This window comes from Emys orbicularis, chromosome 10 (genome assembly GCF_028017835.1).
Source record: "Emys orbicularis isolate rEmyOrb1 chromosome 10, rEmyOrb1.hap1, whole genome shotgun sequence".
NCBI classification, from domain to species: Eukaryota; Metazoa; Chordata; order Testudines; family Emydidae; genus Emys; species Emys orbicularis.
Window position 1 is genome coordinate 9,745,872 of NC_088692.1, and position 22,097 is coordinate 9,767,968.

Below are 22,097 nucleotides of genomic sequence, written 5' to 3' on the forward strand. Positions count from 1 at the left end.
TTTACTGGACCAACTACTGTTGGAGAGAGAGACACACACAACGGTTGAGCTACACAGAGCTCTGCTTCAGGTCTGGGAGGGGCACTGCTAACTACAAGATCCAACAGACAGTTTAGCATAAGTACTTACCACATATTCTAACCATTCAAGGGGAAGCAGCCCGTTAACACCCCTGTAGTCATATAGGACAAAAATGGGGCAGAGGGTTAGATTGGTGGAATAAGCCAGAAATCCGTAGCAGGCAGCCTGTAGCTCATTAGTAAGCGAAGAAGTCAAACCTCCCCCACATAAAGCTAAGGTCATACTTTTGAAGGCACCGCTACTTTTGCAGCTGGACTTGACTAAGTGGAAAAGGCAGCAGTCAGATGGGTAGTAGCCAAGTTGCAGCAGGTATGTAAATCGAACTAAAAGTAGCTCTGGGGGTAGTTGAATGTGGATGCCAAATCAGAGGTAGTTTTAAAAGGGGTAGCCAGTGCTGTAACATACAGGCAGAGCTGGGGAGTGCGCCACGGGCCTGATTCTGTCTCCCATGCACCATCCCATCTTCTGCATACCTCGGCTGCTCAGACCTGCCTGCTTCTGCCATGCCGATGATGTTAAACAATGTCTGGCCTTGAAAGAGACATTCCCCCTTTTTGGAAAGTCAGTCACAGCTTGAACTGCTTATTCCCAAGAGCCCACACAAATCACTCCGCTCTCTCCTGCCAACCGCAAAGCAAGGCGGCTGCTCTACCACGTGGGGAAATGTTTTAATTGCAAGTATATTCTTCCAGGCTGTTGGAGATGAGCTGTGTGTGTGGGTTAGCAAGCGCAGAGAGAGAAAACCCTCCCCTCTGAAGCCAATGGTAAAACCACAAACTAATCACTGTAAGGTGGAAGTGCGGGGTTAGCCCACCCACCATGCCACAGGGTTCTGTGCAGCCTCATGGGCAAGGCATCTAAACCCCCATTGCAGCTCTCCACAGAAGGTGAGTGTCTGGCTTCTGTGCTGCAGCATACTCAGAACACCTGGGCTAGGCCACCTGGACAGCAGTGACTAGAGATACCCTTTAATTGGAACAGAAGCAGGTAACCGCAGGAAGACAGCTCAAGGCTCTTGCTGCCTTATTAACGGTCAAAAGAACTGTGACCATTAGCTTGACCTTCCTCCATTGAGCCCTGGAAGCACCCCCCGGTCCATGCCCCTGCCAGCTGAGGGCTGCAGAGACAGGCACAAGAACTGCCCTCGAGCCTCCAGGGAATCATGTAGATCCTCCCTGCAGCCCCGCTTGTCCCAGCCCAGGGAGCAAGAGCCTGAGTTTGCAGCATGACAAAGCAGGCCCAGCTATGGCTTGATTCAGCAGTATCAAAGCAGGCCACACACATACTGCTCTCCAGCTTTGCAGCCCCCCCACCCCCTAAGGAGAATAGCATAACTCACCCCACAGGAGAATCAGCCAGCCTCCACAGCTGGATGGGAAGCACCAAGCAGTCAGTCCCCAACTGTCTCTAGTCAGCACTGCTTACTCTATTCCTATTGCCTGAGTGCAAAGACAGGGGCCCCTGGAGGGCACATGCTCGCTGCCAGCAGCAGAAAGGGGCATGACCACTCCCCCATTCTTGTTAATACTGTACATCTCTACAATGTATATAGTTCTAGTGCAGACCTGGAACAAAGATCAGTGCCCCCTGGTTACAGGGCTGCTATGTTCAAGGAGTTGTTCTTGGTGTGAAAAATAAACTGGATCCAATAAAACCTCCCTAAGCTCCATTCTGGTGGCAGTGGTTTGGAGCCTGTTTAGGCCTTGCCAGGTTCAATTTAACTTTAGAACAAAAAGGGAACAGGGGCAGACCCTCGCTTACCTAAATCATTCCCACAAGCTACCTATGCTTCACACCATTTCCTGGCCACAGGACTTGCCGTCTTGCTCTAAGCACCTGTTACAGGCAGGGAGAGCAGAGCAGGTGGGGTAGGAACAGCAGGAGGAGTCACAATGCAGTCAGAGCAAAGGAGAAGGAAAAGACGACACATAATAGCTGAGTGGTAGGACAGGGCAAAGTGCCCCTCAAGGGACCTGCTTTGGAGACGGCCCTCTGGATTTTCAGACCCTTCCAGCCCAGAGCTCCTTTGGCTGCTTCCATGAGCTGCGAAGGGAAGCAGGCTGGGCCCCTCCAGCAGATGCCCCTCAGGAAAACCCCAATTCACATACACTAGCCAGCGCCCTTCCCCTGTATCCCTGGGTTTGTCTGGGGTGCATGCTGAGTGAGTGAGCTGCTCCTGTCTCATGGGGGTGATGTCACTGGTCTCCCCGGGTGGGCCAGGACCCGAGTCCCACTGCGGGAACATCGAGAGGAGTCCGTGGAAACACTTCCTGCTGCAGGGGCTGAGGGCAGAACAGCCACCCACGAGAGGAAAGACACAAACCACATGGTCAGGCTCGAAGACAGAAACTGTCGGCTCTGGTTATTCCTCTTTGCCGTCCTTTATTGCCCATTTCCAGGAAGGTGCAGCTTGGAGCACAGCCTCATCCCTCCACCTTCCCCATGTTCCGTTAAGCAGAGTCAGCAGCAGCAGGTTAGTCAAAATACAGCTCAGAGCCAGCCAGGTCTCGTCAGTCAGAGCTCTGCAGCGTACACTCAGAACTGCCATCACCTCACCCTGGCACGAAGCCAGTCCCCCTTTCTAACAGCCGGCTGGCCGTCTTCATGGCGAGAGGCAGGGACACGTTAGTGTCTCGGTGAAACCGTGGGCTGGCAACCTCCGCTGATGGCGTCAGCACAAACTGAGCCACGCTGGGCATTTTCAACAGGTTCATCAGCTCAGCGGCCCGGGTCAGGATCTCCTCATTGTCTTCCTCACTGTACACCGAGGCCATGGCCGGGCTCTGAACAAACGCTCTCATCTTGGACAGGAACAGGGACATCCTGCAGGAGGGAAGGACACAGCCCTGAGCCAGCAGGAGCTTCAAGAGAACAGCTCTAGATTCATAAAGCTCCTACCTCAAAACCACCACTCTTACATCACTCCCTAGAGAGAGCCTACAGGTGAAAGCACCCTCCAGCCGGAACCACATCCCCTCCGTCACCAACACCTGCTGGGTAAAGCTTGGATGGGAACAGCTGAGGGCTTCCTCAACAGTAACAGTGCCACCTCACTCCCTTCAGTGCCTCCTACTGGGAGTGGCTGGGATTACACACTGCCTACAGTACACTAGTCTCGCCAACCACTACCCAGACACATGCACAAGATGGTTGCCTAGCTATAATTTGGGCTCCCCCGATCACACTTTTCTATTGCTTTCACAGTTCGCCTTGTTTCAGTTCCTGGGTTTTTCATTAAGCCAACAGGAATACAGCAACAAACATTTGCTTGGTAACCTGGCTGAACTGCACACTTAACCTTGACCTGCTGCCCTGTTTCACACCTGGGGATCAAATCTTGGCTGCGTGATGCCAGTTTGGTCAGCGTCGTCATGAGAACCGTGATGACACGTGGCGAATACTTGGGGATGCTGGCCGAGGGCCGGAGTTGCGTGATTTCAAACAGCATGGCCTCCAGGGCTTCGAAGAACTTGTTGATCTGCTCCACGGTGCACCTTTTGTCGTATGAGACAGACATGTACTCTCCAATAGCCCAGACCTGCAGCAAGACAGGCAGAGAGGTATATAGACACCATGGAGAACAGTCTAAGGACGTGACAGATGAGATTAGCTTGCACCAGAGGTAGAGAGGACAAGGAGGAAGTTCGTGAAGAGAGTCCCCCAGTAGCCTGCAGAGGGGGCTACAGGTATCAGAGGCAGGCAGGCTGGCTCCTTACCACGTAGGTGAAGATATCCTCTTTGTTCCGGATGTTGCTGACAGTTCCTGAAAACTCCAGAAGCTCCTTGGACAGTTCCACTACCAGGGAGGGGTGCAGCTTACACAGAAGCACCAGCTGGGAGCTCAGCACTCTGCCAGGAAGAAGGGAGAGGGCGATAGCTCGGGAACACAGACACCACCTCCAGACCACTTGTCACCCACAGATCTGAAAGTGCTCGACAGAGGAGGAGAGCAGCGAGATTCAGTATTTCTGTTATGGCAGCGCCCAGGGCCTCGAGCAGTATCAAGCCCTATTGCACTAGGCAGACCTCAGTTTAGTGACCTGCCCAGCAACACAGACAGAGGGACAGAGTTACACAGAATCCCTCCCTAGCACGAGTTCCATCCCCAGAGTTTGGGCTCAACCAACTGCCTGGCACCCACAGAGATCAGAGCTGGCTGCTCACCAGATTAGGTAACCCCAGTGGCCCACTAGTAAGGGAGGAACCCTCCCCCAGACAAGAGTCTGCACAGTGACGACCAGTGAGTGCACGTGTGTGAATGGCAAACAAGTGCCTCAGTGTGCTGTGATCAGGGTGTGCATGACACCAAAGCCCTGACTGCAGTGCCCAGTGGCTCCAGTCACTGTCGTCAGGGGTGGGAGCTCCCTGCAGCTGTTTGTCCAGAGGGCTCATCCCCAAGACTCTGGTGTCCAAGTGCCTGTGACCCACATGGTTTTCGTGACCAAAGAGAGGGAGTTGATTTCCCTCCAAGCGTGCCAGCCGCAGGGCACCATGTCACCGTGCCCTCCGAAGAGAGGCCACGCAGGGATCGTGCCACGGCTGGTTCCCGGCTACCCTTGGAAAGCCAGACCGGGGCTGAGGGCTGTGTGCTGTGTAACCCTCCTCCTGGCAATTCCATCCACTCTCCCCCCTTCTCAGAGGCGCCCATACTCGCCTATGGACATCGGCCTTAAACGCCGGGATCTCGTAGAGCTGCTCACTCCTCTCCAGCAGCACCAACACCAGCTGGTTTATCAGGGGCCCGTCTGCAAACTGGAGATGGAGAAGCATTTCCTTCAGCAACACCACAGCCCCCAGCCACTCCAGAGGGGATGCCTGGAGGAGCCTGGCAGCCTGACCCGAGTGACACAGGGTGTTGGGCAAGAGCCTTGCACTTGTCCTGCTGCTGCCCACACTTGGAGCCGCCTCACTGGTCAGCAGCTGCTGCTGGGAGCCGCCTGGCAAGGATTTCAAACCATGCTGAGCTGCTGCAGCAAAGGCCCTTTAACACGAAAGGAGCCTGCCCAGCCACAGCCTGTTCCGAGGTTCACTCCCTAGAGAAACAGCCCCACAATCCCAGGAATTCCCTTTACACCCACTCTGGGAAATTCAAGGTCCTGGGTATTTTCACCCCCCATTAAGGCCCAGAGCAAAGGGAAGAGGGCACCCTCCCGGAGTGAGCCAGAACCCAAGCCAGAGGGAGTTTAACCCTTTGGTTCCCATGGATATTCTTCCCATGACAAAGGGAACATCAGAGACAGCAACACACAGGACGTGAACTCCCCAGTTAGCTGCCTGCAGGGAGCCCTACCTCTGCCACCACACCGAAGTAGAGCTGCAGTAAGACAGGGATGGTGTCTGCACACTGCACAACCCGGGGACAGCTGGCCATGGACCCCAGCAGCTGGCGAAGAGGAGCCAACCTGTTGACAACAGACCCCAATATCACCATCAAAGCAGCTTCCCTGAAGAATCCCGGCTTCCCAGCCCCGCCCTTTTCCTCACTACGTCCTTCAGCTTTTGAACACCTGGCAAAACTGAAGAGGAGAGGGAGACGTGTGCCACATTCCAGCTGTGCCTGTATCCAGGAGCCAGCCTGTGATCGTACACACGAGCCGTGCACAGCAACCCCAGCCCTTCCTCTGCACAGAGCCCTGACTGCCGGGCTGCTTCCGCCTCCTGGAACCCACAGACCTGAGGCAGCTGTGAGACGGGGAGTCACAGCACCCCCATGCAGCTGAACCGGATGCTGGCTGCAGCCTCGTACCGCTCAGGGGAGTCTCTGGGGGCGGTCTCAATCCGGAGGAGATACTGAAAGGTGCTTCTGTAGAGCGGGTGGCGGAAGGCCTCCAGGCAGCTGGCTGGCTTGGCAGCAGGATCCCAGGTGGCTCTCTCCGAGATGGGAGCAGAGGCAGATCTAGTGACGGACACACACAACACAAACTGAAGTAATGGGAACACAGCAGCAAATTGGCTAGGTCGCAGTTAGAGGAATGTCAAGGCGGAAGGGCCCCAATAGCTGATCAACCCCCCAGAAAAGTTTCAGGTTTAATTTAAATAGTTCCCAACAGTGAAATGGTTCTCGGGCCTTCAGAACAAGAACAGCAAAAGGGTAAAAAAGCAGGAACCTGTGTATAAGAAATGCTGGGTAACAGACGGGAGCCCAGGCAGACTGCACCATCCCTCAGCAGCTAGGCATGTTGCTACTCTTCCAGCTGGCTCAGCAGTATGCCCTGGCAGAGGACGGTGTAATGCCCAGCAAACCCAGTGCTCCATAATGACCGAAGTCCCCTCTGCCAGCACACAGCTCCATTCTAAGCCTCCCTAGGGCATGTGTGGGGTAGCGAGCCCCAGCTCCCTCTCTGCAGGAAGCCAGCTCCCTAGAGTTCCCTTCCATTCTCACATGACCCCCCTAGGACAGAATCTGAACTTCATGTCTGCCCGAGAAGCTAACAAGGGCAACAGGGCAGGACATAAGTGGGCCTGGCAGAATTTTTATTTTCTAATCACTGAGATGGATAATATCAGTGTTTAGTTTTAAGCGTTTTTTTTTAATTTTTTTATTTTTATCCATTCAAATTTTCACAGTTGCAGGAAATTATGGGTGGTGGCCAGATAATAATTACTTATTGACATGTTGGAGGCTCAAAAAGTTAAAGCGTTATAACCGTCAAAACACAAAATATACACTGTAAATATCCTTAAACTCTAATCAAGGGGCATTTTTCTGACCTTGCCTATCTGTAAATTTCAATCATCATCGATGGAAATATTTTTTTCATCAGTTTGTGTCTATGATGAAATCAACGTTTACCAATAAAAATCGAATCCTTCCAAGCCTAAATGTAAGACTGGCTAACCGAGACCAACAGTTCTGGCATCCTCTCTCTGCCAGTGGCCAATACCACGTGCTCCAGAGGGACGGACACCTACCAATTGCTCAGAGGTGGACATGGGGGAAGGGAGGGAAATTCCTTCCTGACCCCTAACAACAGTCAGCCTACTGCTCAGAAGCATGAGACCTGACTGTCCCTATCTTTGCACATGCAGCAGAACTACAAATACTATTGGTCAGGTGCTTTCGCAGCCTCATATAAATCCAGCTACGGTAGCTGCTGCTCTGAACTGATGCGGTCGTGGGTGTTCTTTGGGTGTGGGGCAGCCATTTCAAGCAGTTAGTTCTGGCTCAAAGAGTGGGTCAGGACACTGCCCAATGTCAACGCCCTCCTAAAGAGTGAGGAGGGGAAGGTGATGTCACCTCAGCTGGATGTCCAGAGCAGCCGCCAAACACGGCAGGTCAAGCAGCAAGTGAAAGATCTCGATGGCTGTGTCTGCACCAAGCAGAGCTGGCAGAAGGTCCATGAACTCAGAGATCAAGGCTGGGCTATTCCATGCTAGGAGCTGCAGGGAAAAACAGGCAGGGACTTTCACAAGCAGCTAGCAGTAGGGCTGCTTCTCCCCCCCCATAACCGGGCTGGATTCTCCCACCTCAGAGAAGGCAAAGCATGTCACAGCGGAAGTTACAGGGGCAAAGGGAGAGGAACAAAATGCACAGAACTGTGGAGTGCCGGGGCAGTTCAGCTCTGAGACCCCACAGCCAGAGCGAAACATTTAGAAGCGGATGATCCAAGTCTCTCACAAACCAACACAGCAAATTTCACCGCATGGAGCATTTGCTTCGAAAGGCGCTCAGGCTGGCCCAGCAGAGAGCTGGATTGACCCCACAGGCTCCAAAAAGGGGGGTTGCAAAGATGACAGAGGAGCTCCCAGAGGCCACCTGCACTGGGGCTGATCTCAGAACTAGCAATTTTGAGTCCCTAGCCTTAATGCAGGAGAATTAACCCCTGCCCCAACCAGGCCCTGCTGCCCTGGGTGTCGTCAGACTCCAATGAGGGAATTAAAGGGTGCTGTGGACAAACTAGGTACTCCATCCCACAAAACAGTCATTCCCCTGGGATAGAGCCCATTGACACCCTTTCTGCTGCAGTTTGGTTGCCAAGCCCTTACTCCCTTGCCCACCCCCAACTACTGTATTACACACCCTGATGCCTCCAGATCAGAGATGCTACTCACAGCCTTTCATGCCCTAAATAACCATGTAAACATAGCCAGAACTAATCCCCCACCACACACATGCTTTTAAACTGCTGGTGAGTCCTTCCATGCCTCAGCCTGTCTGTCATACGTGCATGGTAATGGGCCCCAAACTGTGGGGCGTGTGGAGAAATGTTGGGGATGGCACACAGCAGAGCCTGGCCAGCCCCTACGGGGGACAGGGCGGGAGCATCACCCAGACGCAGCTCCGCTCCACCCCCTGCTCCGCCCTGGCCCCAGCTGCAGCTCCACTTCATACTCCTGGGGGAGTTCTGCGCAAAAAAATTAAAAATTCTGCACACAAATATTTTTAAATTCTGCATATCTTATTTGTTAAAATAATGCAATATAATCATGCTAGTTTCAATTATTTTGGTAATTTATTTAAACTATAATACAATGGATGGAGAATGGGAGTGGAGAAAATCCCTGAACGCCCTTTGTCTAATAGTAACGTAGCTAGTATTGACCCTTCACTTCTAGTTATTAGTCAATAAATATATGCAGCCATATGCTCAGTGTTACATCAGAGGCAACTGAAGAGCAAGTGAGGGCTGGGGACTCAAACTCGCAATTCACATTGGCTACTGACCATCTCCAGAAAGGTCAGTAGCAAACAGTTCATAGAGCACATTTTGATAGGAAATTTTTTCAGTGCAAAAATTTAGACTAGTTCTAATCACTAAAGCACCATAAGCATTTATAAGGTCACACTGTCCTTTATAATAAGGCTCCTTTACACCACTCTGGCAAAGTAAAAGAGCCTTAAAATTTTTACACCTGTTTTATAATCTTGGGGGAATTCACTAAGAAGAATGGGAACAATTCACTAAGCAGGCAGGCTGCTACATGCTGCTCTGCCTGAGGGACAGAGCCTGCCCCACACTTACCTCCTCAGAAACATCCCAAAGCCCTGCCCCTCCACGCCGAGCATGCCGCAATAGTGAGCGAGAGGGACACAGGCATGACTGCCCTGCCCCAGTGGCGATTTACGTCTCTACCAGCTACTCTGAGCGCCCAAACCAACCTGCCTACACTGCTAGAGAGGGGTGCATGACCGCTCTTGCAGCTTCCCTTTGCTTCCCTGTCAGAAGTAATTTTTCTGCAGGGAAGCAAAAAAATCTGCGGGGGCCATGAATTCTGCGCATACGCAGTGAGGCAGAATTCCCCCAGGAGTCACTCCACCCCTAGTTCAGCTCTTGCCCCAGCTCCACTCCACCCCCTGCTCCACCCCGGCCCAGCTCTGTCCCCAGCTGCAGCTTTGCTCCACCCCCAGCTCAGCTCTTGCCCCAGCCGCAGCTCCACTTCTAGTCCCGGCTCCTCCCCCATCCCCAGCTCCTCCGCTGAGCCAACTGTGCAGCTGTAGAGAGGGGGCGCAGACAGATTCCATTACTGGTAAGGGGGAGTGCGACAGGTTTAGGCACCACTGGTGTACATGCGACAGGTTTAGGCACCACTGGTGTACAGCCACCTCCTTGAGCATTAGGGGCTTCCATTCCAAGGACACACGTGCATGAAGAGCAGTGCTTGAACCAGCCCCAGCCCCTGTACCTTGAAGAGGTTTGGGAAGCTCCGTCTGAAGATGCTGAGGTTCTCTGTGAAGAATTGGACGTTGTCCCTGCAGAACTGTATAAACTCAAAGGCCAGCATTGGGCTGTGGAAGAGCTGAGCAGGAATCCTGGTGAACAAGTGCTTGTAAACTGCCTCTGAATCCACCGCTGCTGTCTCACCTGGGAAGGAAGGCACACTCAGGACCTCAGCCCACCCAGCAGCCACCCTTCAAGGGCTGGAGATTTTTACAGAGTGGCTTTTGTAACATCAAGACCAAGAGCAATAGGAGAGGGCGGTAGTGCAACTCCTGGATCTCCAGCACTGGGCAGCCCAGCTGAGAGCATGTTCAAAGCCATGCAAGCTGTTGGGGAGGCACAGAGAAAGAAAGCCGGTCCAGTATTGCTGAGACAGTGCAGCGTTAGATACACTAGCCTAACACATGGTCAAAGCTAGAGAGTAGCAGGAAGCCATGGAGAGGAAGAGTATTTCTGTGCCTACTGATCCAATCCTGCCTCTCAAACAGAGGCCTGAGTGAGCGCACAGGTACCGCAGAGATTCCCAAAGCTTATGGAGGCTGGGGGTGGGGGGCGCAACAGAAACAACATCCCAACCCCCAGCAATCCCTGTCTGAGCAGCTCTAGAGAGGAGAGCACATGTGCACTGTCAGCTTACTGTGGTTCAGGAAGAACTGAGCAATGGGCAGCAGTGCCCTGGCATAAGCAAGGTCCCCACTGATTCTGCCATGCAAGATCTTCAGGCAGGAGAGCGTCCGGTACACATAGGAGGAGTCCTGCCTGCAGATAATATCCATGATAGTGACAGCCTCGATGAGACACTGCATGAGAAAGTACAGCAAGATCAGAACTGTGCAAACAAATCCTCCCCCCAACCCTCCCCCCTGCCCCTTGTGTACTTACGGCTTTTTGCAGGTCCCCATCTGGTTTCTTCAGGGCCCCTGACAGATAAACAAATCAAACTCAGTCCCCTGGTCCACACTGGGTATTTGTCATTGTTAAACTGGGCAATGCTGCTGGTATTGGCATGGGCTCTACTGGGAATGGCTTAATGCTGTCCAGTCCATTGTTAGATCAGTGGCAGCTCTCCCTTCAGCCAGCAAAACCAATGTGATGAACTGAGCCCTCTTGGACCTCCCCAAAACACAGTGCATCCTTATCGAACACACAGCAGCCCTCTCCACGTGTGGAAGAGACGGCCCAGAATTAAGGATGGTGGGGAAGAGCCATGGACCCTCCTAACTCAGGTAGTTCTGAGCAGTTACAGTCAAGAGAATCCACACCCCAGTGTCAACAGTTTCTAAAAGCAAATCAACAGCACGAGGTAGAACACAGAGTCTGGCAATAGAACCAGGTGATGTTTGAGAGCTAGCAAGCAACTTCTCCCATCCCCAGCTAATCTCTCTAGGGAGTCTCAGCTCAGATCCCTTCCTCCGCTTCCCCAGACACTAGGGAGTCAGTTAGTGACTCCAAGCCAGAGCCATGGCCTAGCAGGCGGCTTGAATAGATTCTTGGGCCTAGTCTCAGACCAGTGGGGAGACTGTGCCCCCGGCCCAGCAGGAGACTGAGCAAGATGATTAAGAATGACCCTGAGGGGCTCTGACGAGAGTCCTACATATTCAGACCACAACTCACGCCGGTTGCTTTGCTCGATAAGCCGCTGGCAGTATTCAAAAGCCTTCTCTCTTAGACGCTCCTTTGGAGGAAGCAGGCGACTGGAGGTGGAGGTAGCAGAGACCATGGACATGATAGACCCATCTACCTCTGATTTGTCATCTGCAGAGAAGAGATCATCGCAGATCACACACTGCATGGTACTGTTTGAGAGTTTCACCTATGAACGAGGCTTTACAAACTGCCCAGCTCACCATGGGGGAAGAGATGGTACAATGGAATACACCCCTGTATTCACACCCTACATACTGTGGTAATAATCTTTGTACAAAGCATGCCTTGTAAGGGATCGTCTGAAAACTCACAATTCGCTGATCAGTATTGTCCTTGTAAAATATGTGTGGCAACATTGTTTGTGAAGTTATAAGATTCCCCTGTATGATGTTATCAGCACATGTTCCGAACCCCACAGCCCTGCCCAGCCAGAAGTCAGGTCTGTCCTACGCAAATAAATGTGTGCTTGTCTTCATTTCCATTTAAAAAGTAAACAGAGTCAGCAAGCAGAGAGGAAAAACAAAGGAAGTTTAAACAGAGGCATTTCTGACTTTTATGCCTCATTACTTGTAGTCACTTAAAATCTCTCTCTTTGTAGTTGTTAAACTTGTTTTACTGTTTTATCTAATCCAGTGAGTTCAGATTGAAGTGTCAGGATAACTCCATTTGGGGTAACAAGTTATGTGCATATCACTCCCTTAAAGGAATAACGGACTTCACATATTTGTACTGCCCAGGAGAGGGCTGGGCAGCAGAGGATATACATTTGTGGGTAAAGATCTGGGACCGGGGGGGTGTTGGGGTCACCCTGCAGCATAACCAAAGGTGGTCAGAGCCAAGGTGTGACTGGCTGACTGCAACACACACACACTCACAGCTGGGAGTGATTTACATGCTGGAGGCTGTTTGGGGGCAGTCCAGGCTGGAGGCTACAGCAGCAAGGCACTGTAAAGGACACCCCGGATTGCAGGACAGGGGTGACAGCTACTCACTGGTCTGGATTGTACCCTGGTATGTCACAGAGGGGAAGTGGTATCTGATTCCAGTCCAAGGGGAACATTCTCTTGGAACATTCTGTGGGAACATTACGACAGCACCTAAGGGGATGCTATCTCCACGCCTGCCCTTCATTTCTTTTTCCACAAAGCCTGGAGGGATTTCTCCTGAAACCTGAGGGCCTACATAAATGGTTCATTCTGGCATATCAGACCATGGTCATTCAGCAGGCCCACTGTGACATTTCCTTCACAACAGTTGTAGCCCTGGCATCCCCAGCTATTGAATTCAGGGACCCTCAATTCCAACCCACAACCCTCTGTTGGACCAACTCGGGCAGCAACTGGGGAGACAGTGCCAAACACACTGAACCAAATGGTGGTTTCATGGTGAAGCCACCAGATGCCCTTTCAGGACTAGATCAGGAAGCACGTCCCACTCGGGATGTAATACAATACCCAACCCCAGCCTCTAGGCACACACCCAGCGCACCAAGCCAGTACCTGAATTAGGGCTGTTTGCCCCCTCGCTCCCATAGCACAGCAGCCACTTGCGCAGCATGGAAAAGGCCTGCATGTTGAGCCACTGGTCCTCTGTGTAATATTGACCAATTGAGAGCACTGTGAAGAAGTCTGTGGCAACTGCACCATCCACCTCTGTGATAGGGCCAGGCTGGGAATTAGAAGATAAACTGGGTGAAGTGGCGGGACTTCCTGAGGTAGAGATTGTTGGGGAGAGGGGAAGTGGAGTTCACCAAACACATGAACTGAGTCAGTGAACAGGTTTGTATGTTTACATGTATGTAGAAGATGGGGCCCTCCATAACAACCAGAGGCCCAGGATGGGAAGGTGCAGGTCTTTTTCCATGGGAGGGGCCCTCAAAGTCCTTTTATTTCCCATCTCCCTCAAAAGCCACATTTCAGCAACCTTCCGTTTCAAGATAAATGGTTCTCAACACATGTCCGTGTGGTCACCAAAATCTGCAAGATGCTCTCTTCCACCTCTCCCTGGGGCTAAACCTTCTGTCTCTGTACTTCCATTAGCCTAGGAGTTTGAAATCCAAACTCTGATGCCCAAGGTGCCTGACTGCTGCACCCACTGGCTGTCCAGCTGGCTAAGAACAGCAGCACTTCTAGATCACCTTTCCTAAAAATGACCTGAGTTCAGGAGCCTTTAAGGGTGGGGTGGGGAGGTGACATGACATGGTCCAGGTCCTTTGTGAGGGTCTCTGGAATTCATCACTCACCTGCCTTGCCCTGGGATTGGAGAAGAAGCCTCCAGAGGGCTGTGCAACTCCTTGCTGAACACTTGCGTATCTCAGCCAGTCCACCATCCTTTTATTGACCAGATTGGTCTGATCTACAGATGGAAAGCAATGCAGGTAAGGTTTAGACTCATCATAGCAAGAGGCCTCTGCAGCACACTAGTCACTAAAAACTGCTCCCGAACTGGTATACTTTAAACCTAGCCCAAGACTGCCAGCAGAACTCTAGTCCAGCTCTTAGCAACTCTCAGAGCAAAGGGATTTCCCCAGTCAAACTCTGTAGGTGATTTACACACACACACACTCTGGTTCTTCTACTTTTACACAAGCTCAGAGACCAGCATCTTTTGTATTCCGTTCACAGCTCCGTATACGATTCCCACCCCCTGGCCTTTCCCCCACCCCTCACTCCTGTTCAATGCTATATTTAATTTCATCAATGTTCTGCACAATTCTTCAGCCTGAAGTCAGAAAGTGAGCACAGGCACCTGGGATTTGTAATACAGATCAGCCCAATGGTACATCTATTCCCAAGTCCTGTCTCCAACAACAGCTATCAGATGGATAGTATCAGAAGGTGAGATGTAACGGACAATAATGGAATAACCTGTCTGTGGGGGATGTTTTTTCCCTAATTCAGGGAGTTGTGATTAGTCTGAGGCTGTAGCATGAAAATGCATATCCCCTATACAGTTTTATCCTATTGAATGTAGCAGAAGCCCAGGGAAGTGGTGCTGCATCCCAGGCAAAGGCAAATATTCCATTCCAGCATCCTCCTTCCAGCCTCCCCCAGTCTCTGTCCAAGGAGCGCAAATCTCTGAGCAAATTCCTGAACCTTGTCGCAGCACAGTGCAGCATCTCCTTTTCAAAAGAGTATTTCTGCACCTTTTTCCATCGAGCCCTCCATGACTGGAGTGCTCTCCCAAAGCCTACTCATCAGGCCATCACCCCCCCCCAGATTTCATCATCCCCACCTTTCAAATTCTCTGCCACTCCAAATCCCACTCTACCAGGAAACCTATGAAAAGTGAACTGGCTGTTCTTCTGTATTCATGAAATAGAGAGACGCAAACTGGGGAGCCATGTAAGCCTTTCCGCCCCCACCCCAAGCTCCTCAGGGTACATATTTATATTGCAATCGCACTCAGAGGCCCCAGTGCTATAGCAAAGATCTCTCTGCCTAAAGAGCCAGTGTCTTTCTGTCCCGTGAGGTGCCTAGCACACTCGAGAGCATCGAACAAAGAAGATAATGATCCTCAATGGATCAGAGTTTCACTTTCCCTGGGATATAGGTGCCATTTATAATGGCAATTTGTAAGTATCCCAAGTCATACTCTTGGTCTAAGCCTTCAAAGACCCTTCTCTTTATCACCATGCTGCGTGATTGTGATCTGTTCATTCTCTGTGGGTCTCTAGGACCCTCTTGCATTTACCTTCAGTTAGGCTTGCTGGCGATAGACTGATGATCTTGGAAAGTAGAGGAAGAAGGTGCCGTGAACTGTGACCCTCAGGCAGTCGCCCTTCCAGGACTTTTACAACACGCTGCCCCACTGCTAACACCTCAGCCTTTTTATTTCCCTTAAAATGAAGCAAAGATTAAAACAAGATGACCATTTGCAACTGAGATTTTAATGATTTCAGCTTTACAAACGCTTAGATGAGAGCCTCTCTGCTCTGGTACTGAGTGCATCTATTTTACCATAGTCCACAGATCTCTTCTACAAGCTGAAGCCACAGTTCCCAATGGAGAAAACATCGGATGAAGCAACAAGTTTGTGGACAGCCACAATTTAAAGTTGAATTTATTTGTCAAAAGTAGCTTTAGCGGACACCCTTCAAATACAATGCTACATTCATCAAGCATGGATGGAGAGGCAAACAACAGAGCTAACAACTCCATATAATCCCTAGTGGTGAATTTGCCAGTATGATTTTTAAACGCAAGGCTTGTGGCTTTGAGTCAGATTGATGAAACATGTTCCAACATGTCTAGTTAGCTGGCACCTATAAGGAGAATAAAACACTCTCTGTTTTGACAGTCTTGATGTGGTTTAAGATACATAATTAGACTGAATTGTCAGGGGACCTGGGTCTCCCACAAAGATTACCCCTCCTTTGGGATGACAGGCAGATACCAAACCTTTCGAGAGGCTGCCCTAGTGGTAGAAAATGGTTCTCTTCCTCCTCCAAAGCCATCCTGCTAGAGAAACTGAAACCCATTCGAGTATTCAGAGTCTCTGACAGTCTCCCCAGCTGGCTGCCTCATCCTCTTGGTCTGAAAGATGTAAATCAACACCAACCTGTGGCATCACCTTGTCCACTAGTTATCAGATGTGTGCCCTACTCAGGAAAAAGCAAGGGATTTGGTGTTGAGCTACACAACTTTCTAGAGGTGAGGGAGATGCACTTGGGAACCCTACTCAAGGCTAGTAATGCTGTTAACATACAAATACATACACCCTCCTCCCCTCCCCGCCTCCCCACACACATGGACAGATGGACCAAAGAAACACATTAAAGAAGAGGCTTATGATTTCAGGATCATTACAGTAAAGGAAAATGGTACGAGGACACTCCATCCCTCCTGGGTTACAAAGCTGTGACACAAAGGGAACTGAAGGAACCATGTCGTCATGCTGCTGACATGCACCTCCAGGAGCCCTGCCTGCTTTCTAGAGAGAAGCATGAATGAATTATGATCAGTGGCAGATTTCCAGCTTTTAACAAGTTTACATGCCACTTAGAGGATCTGCTCTTCACCTGTTAGAAATGTCCAATGTCTAAAATTACATCTGCCAGTCTACTCTCCCAAAAGCAGAAGACCAAGAGGCAGAGAAGCCAGGGAAGAAAGTTGCTGCAGCTGCCTCTTTCTGAGGCAACAGTAAAGCTACAAGCTCTGGAAAGCTACATGTCTCAGGCAAAGTACGCGGGACTGACAGAGCTGCAATGACAGGTAGGCAAATAGAATGAGTGACTCACTTCCCACATCCACTTCATTTCCTTGCAGTTAGAGGAAGAACCCATCTAAAGGAGACATTGACAGGCAAGAACGAAAGATAGGAGGGTCTTTTTGTAAGGGCTCTGCTGAACAGTTCCCACTTTCATTACATCAAGTGGGACATTGCTCATTAGTGCCACCTGCTACAATGAGTTGCCGTAGCAGCACTAAATCTGCCAAATCAAAGCTTTAGCAACATCAAAATAGAGCAAAAAATGCGTTATGGTTTGGTTTCTAATTCTAGGGTAAATACACAGATGACAGGCCAGTTTTAGATTTTGGAATTTTTACATTTTAACTATGCAACTGCTTTCTGGGGAAACTATGCAACTGCTTTCTGCTTTATAAATAAGTTACTTTCCCTAGTAAAGGTACATTAGAGCCTTGCACACAACCCGAACCTGACAACAAGTGAAAACAACCCTCCCCTCCGCCTTGGGTCATCTCTGACCACCTCTACCTGCCCTTGGGGTTAGCAGCAGCTGTGTGCCATGTTACTGCCAGCCACCACCACCTTGCTGCGCTCTGTGCACGCTGCAGAATGAGCGGGCCAAGGAGTTGCAGCACCTCTCACTTTGCAGCACACACAGCGCAGCAAGTTGGGGATGGCCAGCAGGAACATGGCATGCAACTGCTACCGATCACCCCTCACCACCATGGGCAGGAGAGATGGATAGTGGGCTCGGTGAGCCACCATTAAGCCAAGTCCCAAGGACGAGGCAGTGGCAGCACTTACACAGGTTGCGGGGGAAGTGTAGGTTCAGGTTGGTTCAATTCTGACAACGACTCAACACTCTAACGTCGGGCTGGGATCAGCTGTGCTTGGCTCAGGCTTTAAAGTTAGGCCAAGCAGACCTCTACATGTTATGAAAAACCAGCACCATAAAGAGGTTAGAAGCCACAATAAATTCACTTTTCAATCCTTTCCTTTGCAGGCATGAGCAGCAATAGATTGAACTCTATTACAGGAGCTTGCACTGAAAGGTTCCTTCCCGCTCCCCAGGTCACAGAGCCCACTGCTCTCATCCCCTCACGCTATGCACATGTTGATTTTAAATAGCTCATTATCATATCTTGAATACACAGAAAACTTTACCATTTGATTCCAAACAAGGCATAAACTATTCTTCTTAACTTACTTGAAGTTCCTTCTGTTCTTATTTATACACATGTAAGTAAATTTTACTCCCCTTGAGTTAAGTGAAGGGGTGATGAAGTCTAGACAAGATTCCTGACAGCACAGTCCATCTACCTGAGCCAAGAGGATGGAGGACACTAGACTCAAGAGCTTTGCATCCTGGATTTCATCGCAGGATAGGATCAGATAATTGCTGGGTGACATCTCTCTCAAGATGGCAGCACACAGAGCCTGAATCTGCTCAGGACACTTGGGCAAACACAGTACTTTCTGCAACAGCTCTACAAATTTGCCATCCAACCTACAAAAAAATAAATAAAAATAAAATAAAATAAAACAAACAAAAACCAGTCATTCAGGCATCACTGAAAGAAAACAAGAGGATAAGAACGTTTACTTATATTCCTATTTGACAGTCTTGATATAGTGTCTTCTTTGAAGCTGGCCCTAAGTAATCTCATATTACTCAACCTCTTCAGTCTGAGCATCTCTGAATTTCACTCCTTTAATAAGGCCTGATCCAATTCTTAACGAAGTCAGAGGGAATTTTTTCCATTTACTTTAAAAGGAGCTGGACAGGATCTCTAGTTTGCAAGGGGCAAGAGAGTGGACTGGATTTCAACATCTGCAACTAGCACAGTGTTTTCAGTAAAGGGAATTTTTTGCGGTCACCCAGCCTTCATTTCTGATCTGTCAATCACAGAATGCTTTGCATCTCCTGTGTACTGGAGAAGCACAAGCTTCAGTTTCAACATTTTATATTCTAATAGAAACACAGCTGCTGGGATTAATACACTGAAGAGGATGCTAAGAAAATATTTTCTGTTACAGAAACAGAAGACCAAAAAAACCCACAACCACACACACACACAAATTCCATCTTCACAAGATTTACTTTTCATGGTTAAGGTGCAGAAATACAGATGTTATATAATAACAGACAGTAATAGATTTAAAAGAGCATAGCACTCACCCCTGGGTACAGTGACATACTGGTAGATACATTAAAATACAAAAAAGCTATTAACTATTTCTGGTCCCTGCAAATGCAATCCACAAAGGAAGTAGGGCAGATCTGTAGTAGTACTGATCTACAGAATACTGAAACACATTCTTGATAATACCCTGTTACAGTGACTGCCTAACAGGGCTTAACATGTCCTCTCACTCACTTCCGGCCATATTTTGTGGCTGAAACAATAAGGAAAAGTCTCTGCAAACAGTCAATGGTATCATTTCCCAGGTCGTGATTCTGGAGAAGGCTTGTGATTCGGGAACTAAACTTCCTCAGTTCTTCATCCTGGATCTCCCTAATGAAGAAGAGCAACAGAGGAATTAGGAAGCCCTAAACCAGAAAAATTCCATGGTCTAAAACAAAAACACATAAATCCACATTCCACTGCTCTGTTAATCTCAAAGCCAAAATACTGGTATCAAACCTATTTCTGTGATTTGAACTGTCTGAAATGTTTGTTCCTTTAAAACCATTTCCCCTTTATTTTTGTGCTATGCGGTTTCTATTTGCTTTTCAAGCTCAAGAAGCCAATTTCTAAGCCTCTTCTCAAATGGCAAGTGTCGTTAAAGAAAGGAAATAAATAGCTACTACCACTTCAAAGCTATGGCTGCTAAACTGGCAATTTTAAGGGGGAAAAAGCTTTAATATCGCCTCAAAACAAGCCATTCATCCCTTCATTTGCCAGAATGAAAACAAAGCCAAAGCTAGGAAGACCCAAGGGATGTCTGCAACTCTCCTCTGAACACATCATCCTGCTGGTATCTCAGCAGTCCTCTGAAAGCGCAGTATTTTAGTCGCATCCTTGGGAGCAAGGTTTCAGGAAGGCTTCTGAGAAGGCTGAATCTGGAATCGTTTCCAGTTGCACTGCAGCTGCACCCACTCCCACTGCCTGTTGTCAGCAATGGGAAGCCTCTCAGTAGAGACCAGTTCCAAGAGGCAGCCTCCTGTCTGAAGTGTCCCCTTCTAGCGGCGATAGATTAGGCAAGTCACTTCACACGCCTGCCTCAGCCTCCCTGGCTGGACAGTGGGGAGAACAACACTCCCCTTCCCCCTGGGTTTGCAGATGTCAGTGTCTGAGGAGCCCTCAGTGTGGGAGCACAAAGCTCTGGGAACACTCACAGCCTCGGGAACTATGTTGCTCAATTCACCAACCGAGACACAACCCCCGTCCCCTGCCCGCCCACAGCGATCACTGCCCTGAGCAGAACCAGGGACAGGCAACATCCCACACGCGGGGCACGCACCCCAGTCGTCCGGCTGCCCCTCTCCCCACGCGGGGCACGCACCCCAGGCGTCCAGCTGCCCCTCTCCCCACGCGGGGCACGCACCCCAGGCGTCCGGCTGTTCCTCTCCCCACGCGGGGCACGCACCCCAGGCGTCCGGCTGCCCCTCTCCCTACGCGGGGCACGCACCCCAGGCGTCCGGCTGCCCCTCTCCCCACGCGGGGCACGCACCCCAGGCGTCCGGCTGCCCCTCTCCCTACGCGGGGCACGCACCCCAGGCGTCCGGCTGCCCCTCTCCCTACGCGGGGCACGCACCCCAGGCGTCCGGCTGCCCCTCTCCCCACGCGGGGCACGCACCCCAGGCGTCCGGCTGCCCCTCTCCCTACGCGGGGCACGCACCCCAGGCGTCCGGCTGCCCCTCTCCCTACGCGGGGCACGCACCCCAGGCGTCCGGCTGCCCCTCTCCCCACGCGGGACACGTAACCCAGAGAACCCCGGCGTCCTGGTGACAATTTCCCCACGCGGGGCACGTAACCCAAGGAACCCCGGCGTCCTGGTGACAATCTGCCCACGCGGGGCACGCAACCCAGTCGTCCGGCTGCCCCTCTCCCCACGCGCGGCAGGGAACCCAGGCGTCCTGGTGCCAATCTGCCCACGCGCGGCAGGGAACCCAGGCGTCCGGCTGCCCCTCTCCCCACGCGCGGCACGCAACCCAGGCGTCCGGCTGACCTGAGCCTCTTCCCCAGCCACCAGCGACCCCCGCCTCACACGGGGCCGCGTCGCTAGCGGAGTGAGGTCTGGTTAAGCCGGCTCCCCCCGTACCTGGCCTGCCGCAGGAAGTTTTCCGCCCCCAGCGTGAACATCCCGCCGCTGCTAGTCAATGGGCATAATAGGACTTCAGGGTAGCGGAGGAAGGAGCCACATTGTTTCCGCTCCCTCCCCGGCCACTTCCGGCAGGCGGGTCCGTGCCAGATGGGAGCTCGTGGGGAACGCGGCTGCCCCCGCACGAACAGTTCCGGGAGCAGTAGCCGCTCTGCCATCCTCCCCTCCCGCGTGCTCTGATGGATCGCTGCGCAACATAACAGTATCCTTCCGCCACGCAGGGGGCAGGAGCGGTAAGAGAAATAGTCCCCCAATTCTTAGGGGAAGAGGGGACGGATTGACGTGGCTGAAGGCTCAGTTCAAGGGTCATTCATGTACCGTCCCCCCCATTTCCCCTCCCCGCGGGAGTGTCAGGGGCTTGCCTAGGCCGTGCAGTAGTACCACCTTTGCTCCTGCACTCCCTCTTGTTGCTAGGTGCCCCAGGATGAACAGGGGCCCAGCCCCCACTTATCCCCTGCCAGGGCCTGGGCTGCACGTGGAGCCCGCAGGGGCTAACCCTCCTAAAGGGAAGGGGCACCCAGGGGCCCAGCCCCCACTTAGGCCCCGCAGGCTCCATGTGCACCCCAGGCTCTGGCAGGGGCTAACGCTGCTAAAGGGAAGGGGCAGCGCTAGGCCCCCAGCTTTTCCTGGAGGTTTCCTCCTATGGCGATCTTTAATTCCTGGAGGTTTGGCAACTGTAGAGCCCCCTCCCATGGTGAACCAGCCTGACACCGGGCCACGCCCCCCCCCACCCCCCCCCGAGCTGTGATGACTGAGGCATGGAGCCTGTGGGCAGAGGCGTAACTTACGCACGAGCAGGCCATGCCAGAGGTCTGGCACAGCAGCTACCTGCGACACAGAAATTTAGTCAGCATCACCGCAACACTTACTGAGACCCTCCTCCCAAAGCAAAGCTTGGAAGAACCATTAGCTGCAGGAACTTAAAATGGCAGCTGCCCATGGAGGTGGCAGAGGTGTAGCATGGGAGCTGCCACGCTGGGGGAGGTACATTTGGAGAATTGACCTCCCTGAAAATATCACCTTTTAGCAGTTCAGCCCCCCCCCCGTGTTCACAGTCAAAGCCAAAGCATGGCTGTGAGGCATTTACCCCTACGTATAGGACAAAGGCAGGTTCTCACAGAGACAGTCACGGCACTGTGTGTGGAAGTGTGTCTGTGGAGCAGAGATTTTACATTTTTATTTTTGGAAAATGTG

At 51.4% G+C, this 22,097-nt stretch overlaps 1 protein-coding gene across 1 annotated transcript; it reads right to left on the reverse strand.

The window, feature by feature from the left end:
- Positions 1–2,476: 2,476 nt before the first annotated feature.
- On the reverse strand, positions 2,477–20,910 carry AP5Z1 (adaptor related protein complex 5 subunit zeta 1). Its single transcript, XM_065412222.1, has 17 exons — positions 20,844–20,910; positions 18,956–19,093; positions 17,898–18,084; positions 15,081–15,225; positions 13,630–13,742; positions 12,887–13,055; positions 11,355–11,495; positions 10,623–10,660; positions 10,378–10,540; positions 9,706–9,884; positions 7,319–7,461; positions 5,828–5,977; positions 5,372–5,483; positions 4,736–4,833; positions 3,798–3,930; positions 3,405–3,619; positions 2,477–2,904 (listed from the first exon to the last, which is right to left on the reverse strand). Exons 1-17 carry the CDS (start codon positions 20,882–20,884, stop codon positions 2,634–2,636), a joined length of 2,436 nt encoding a protein of 811 aa, XP_065268294.1. The 5' UTR covers positions 20,885–20,910; the 3' UTR covers positions 2,477–2,633.
- Between the last annotated feature and the right edge of the window lie 1,187 nt (positions 20,911–22,097).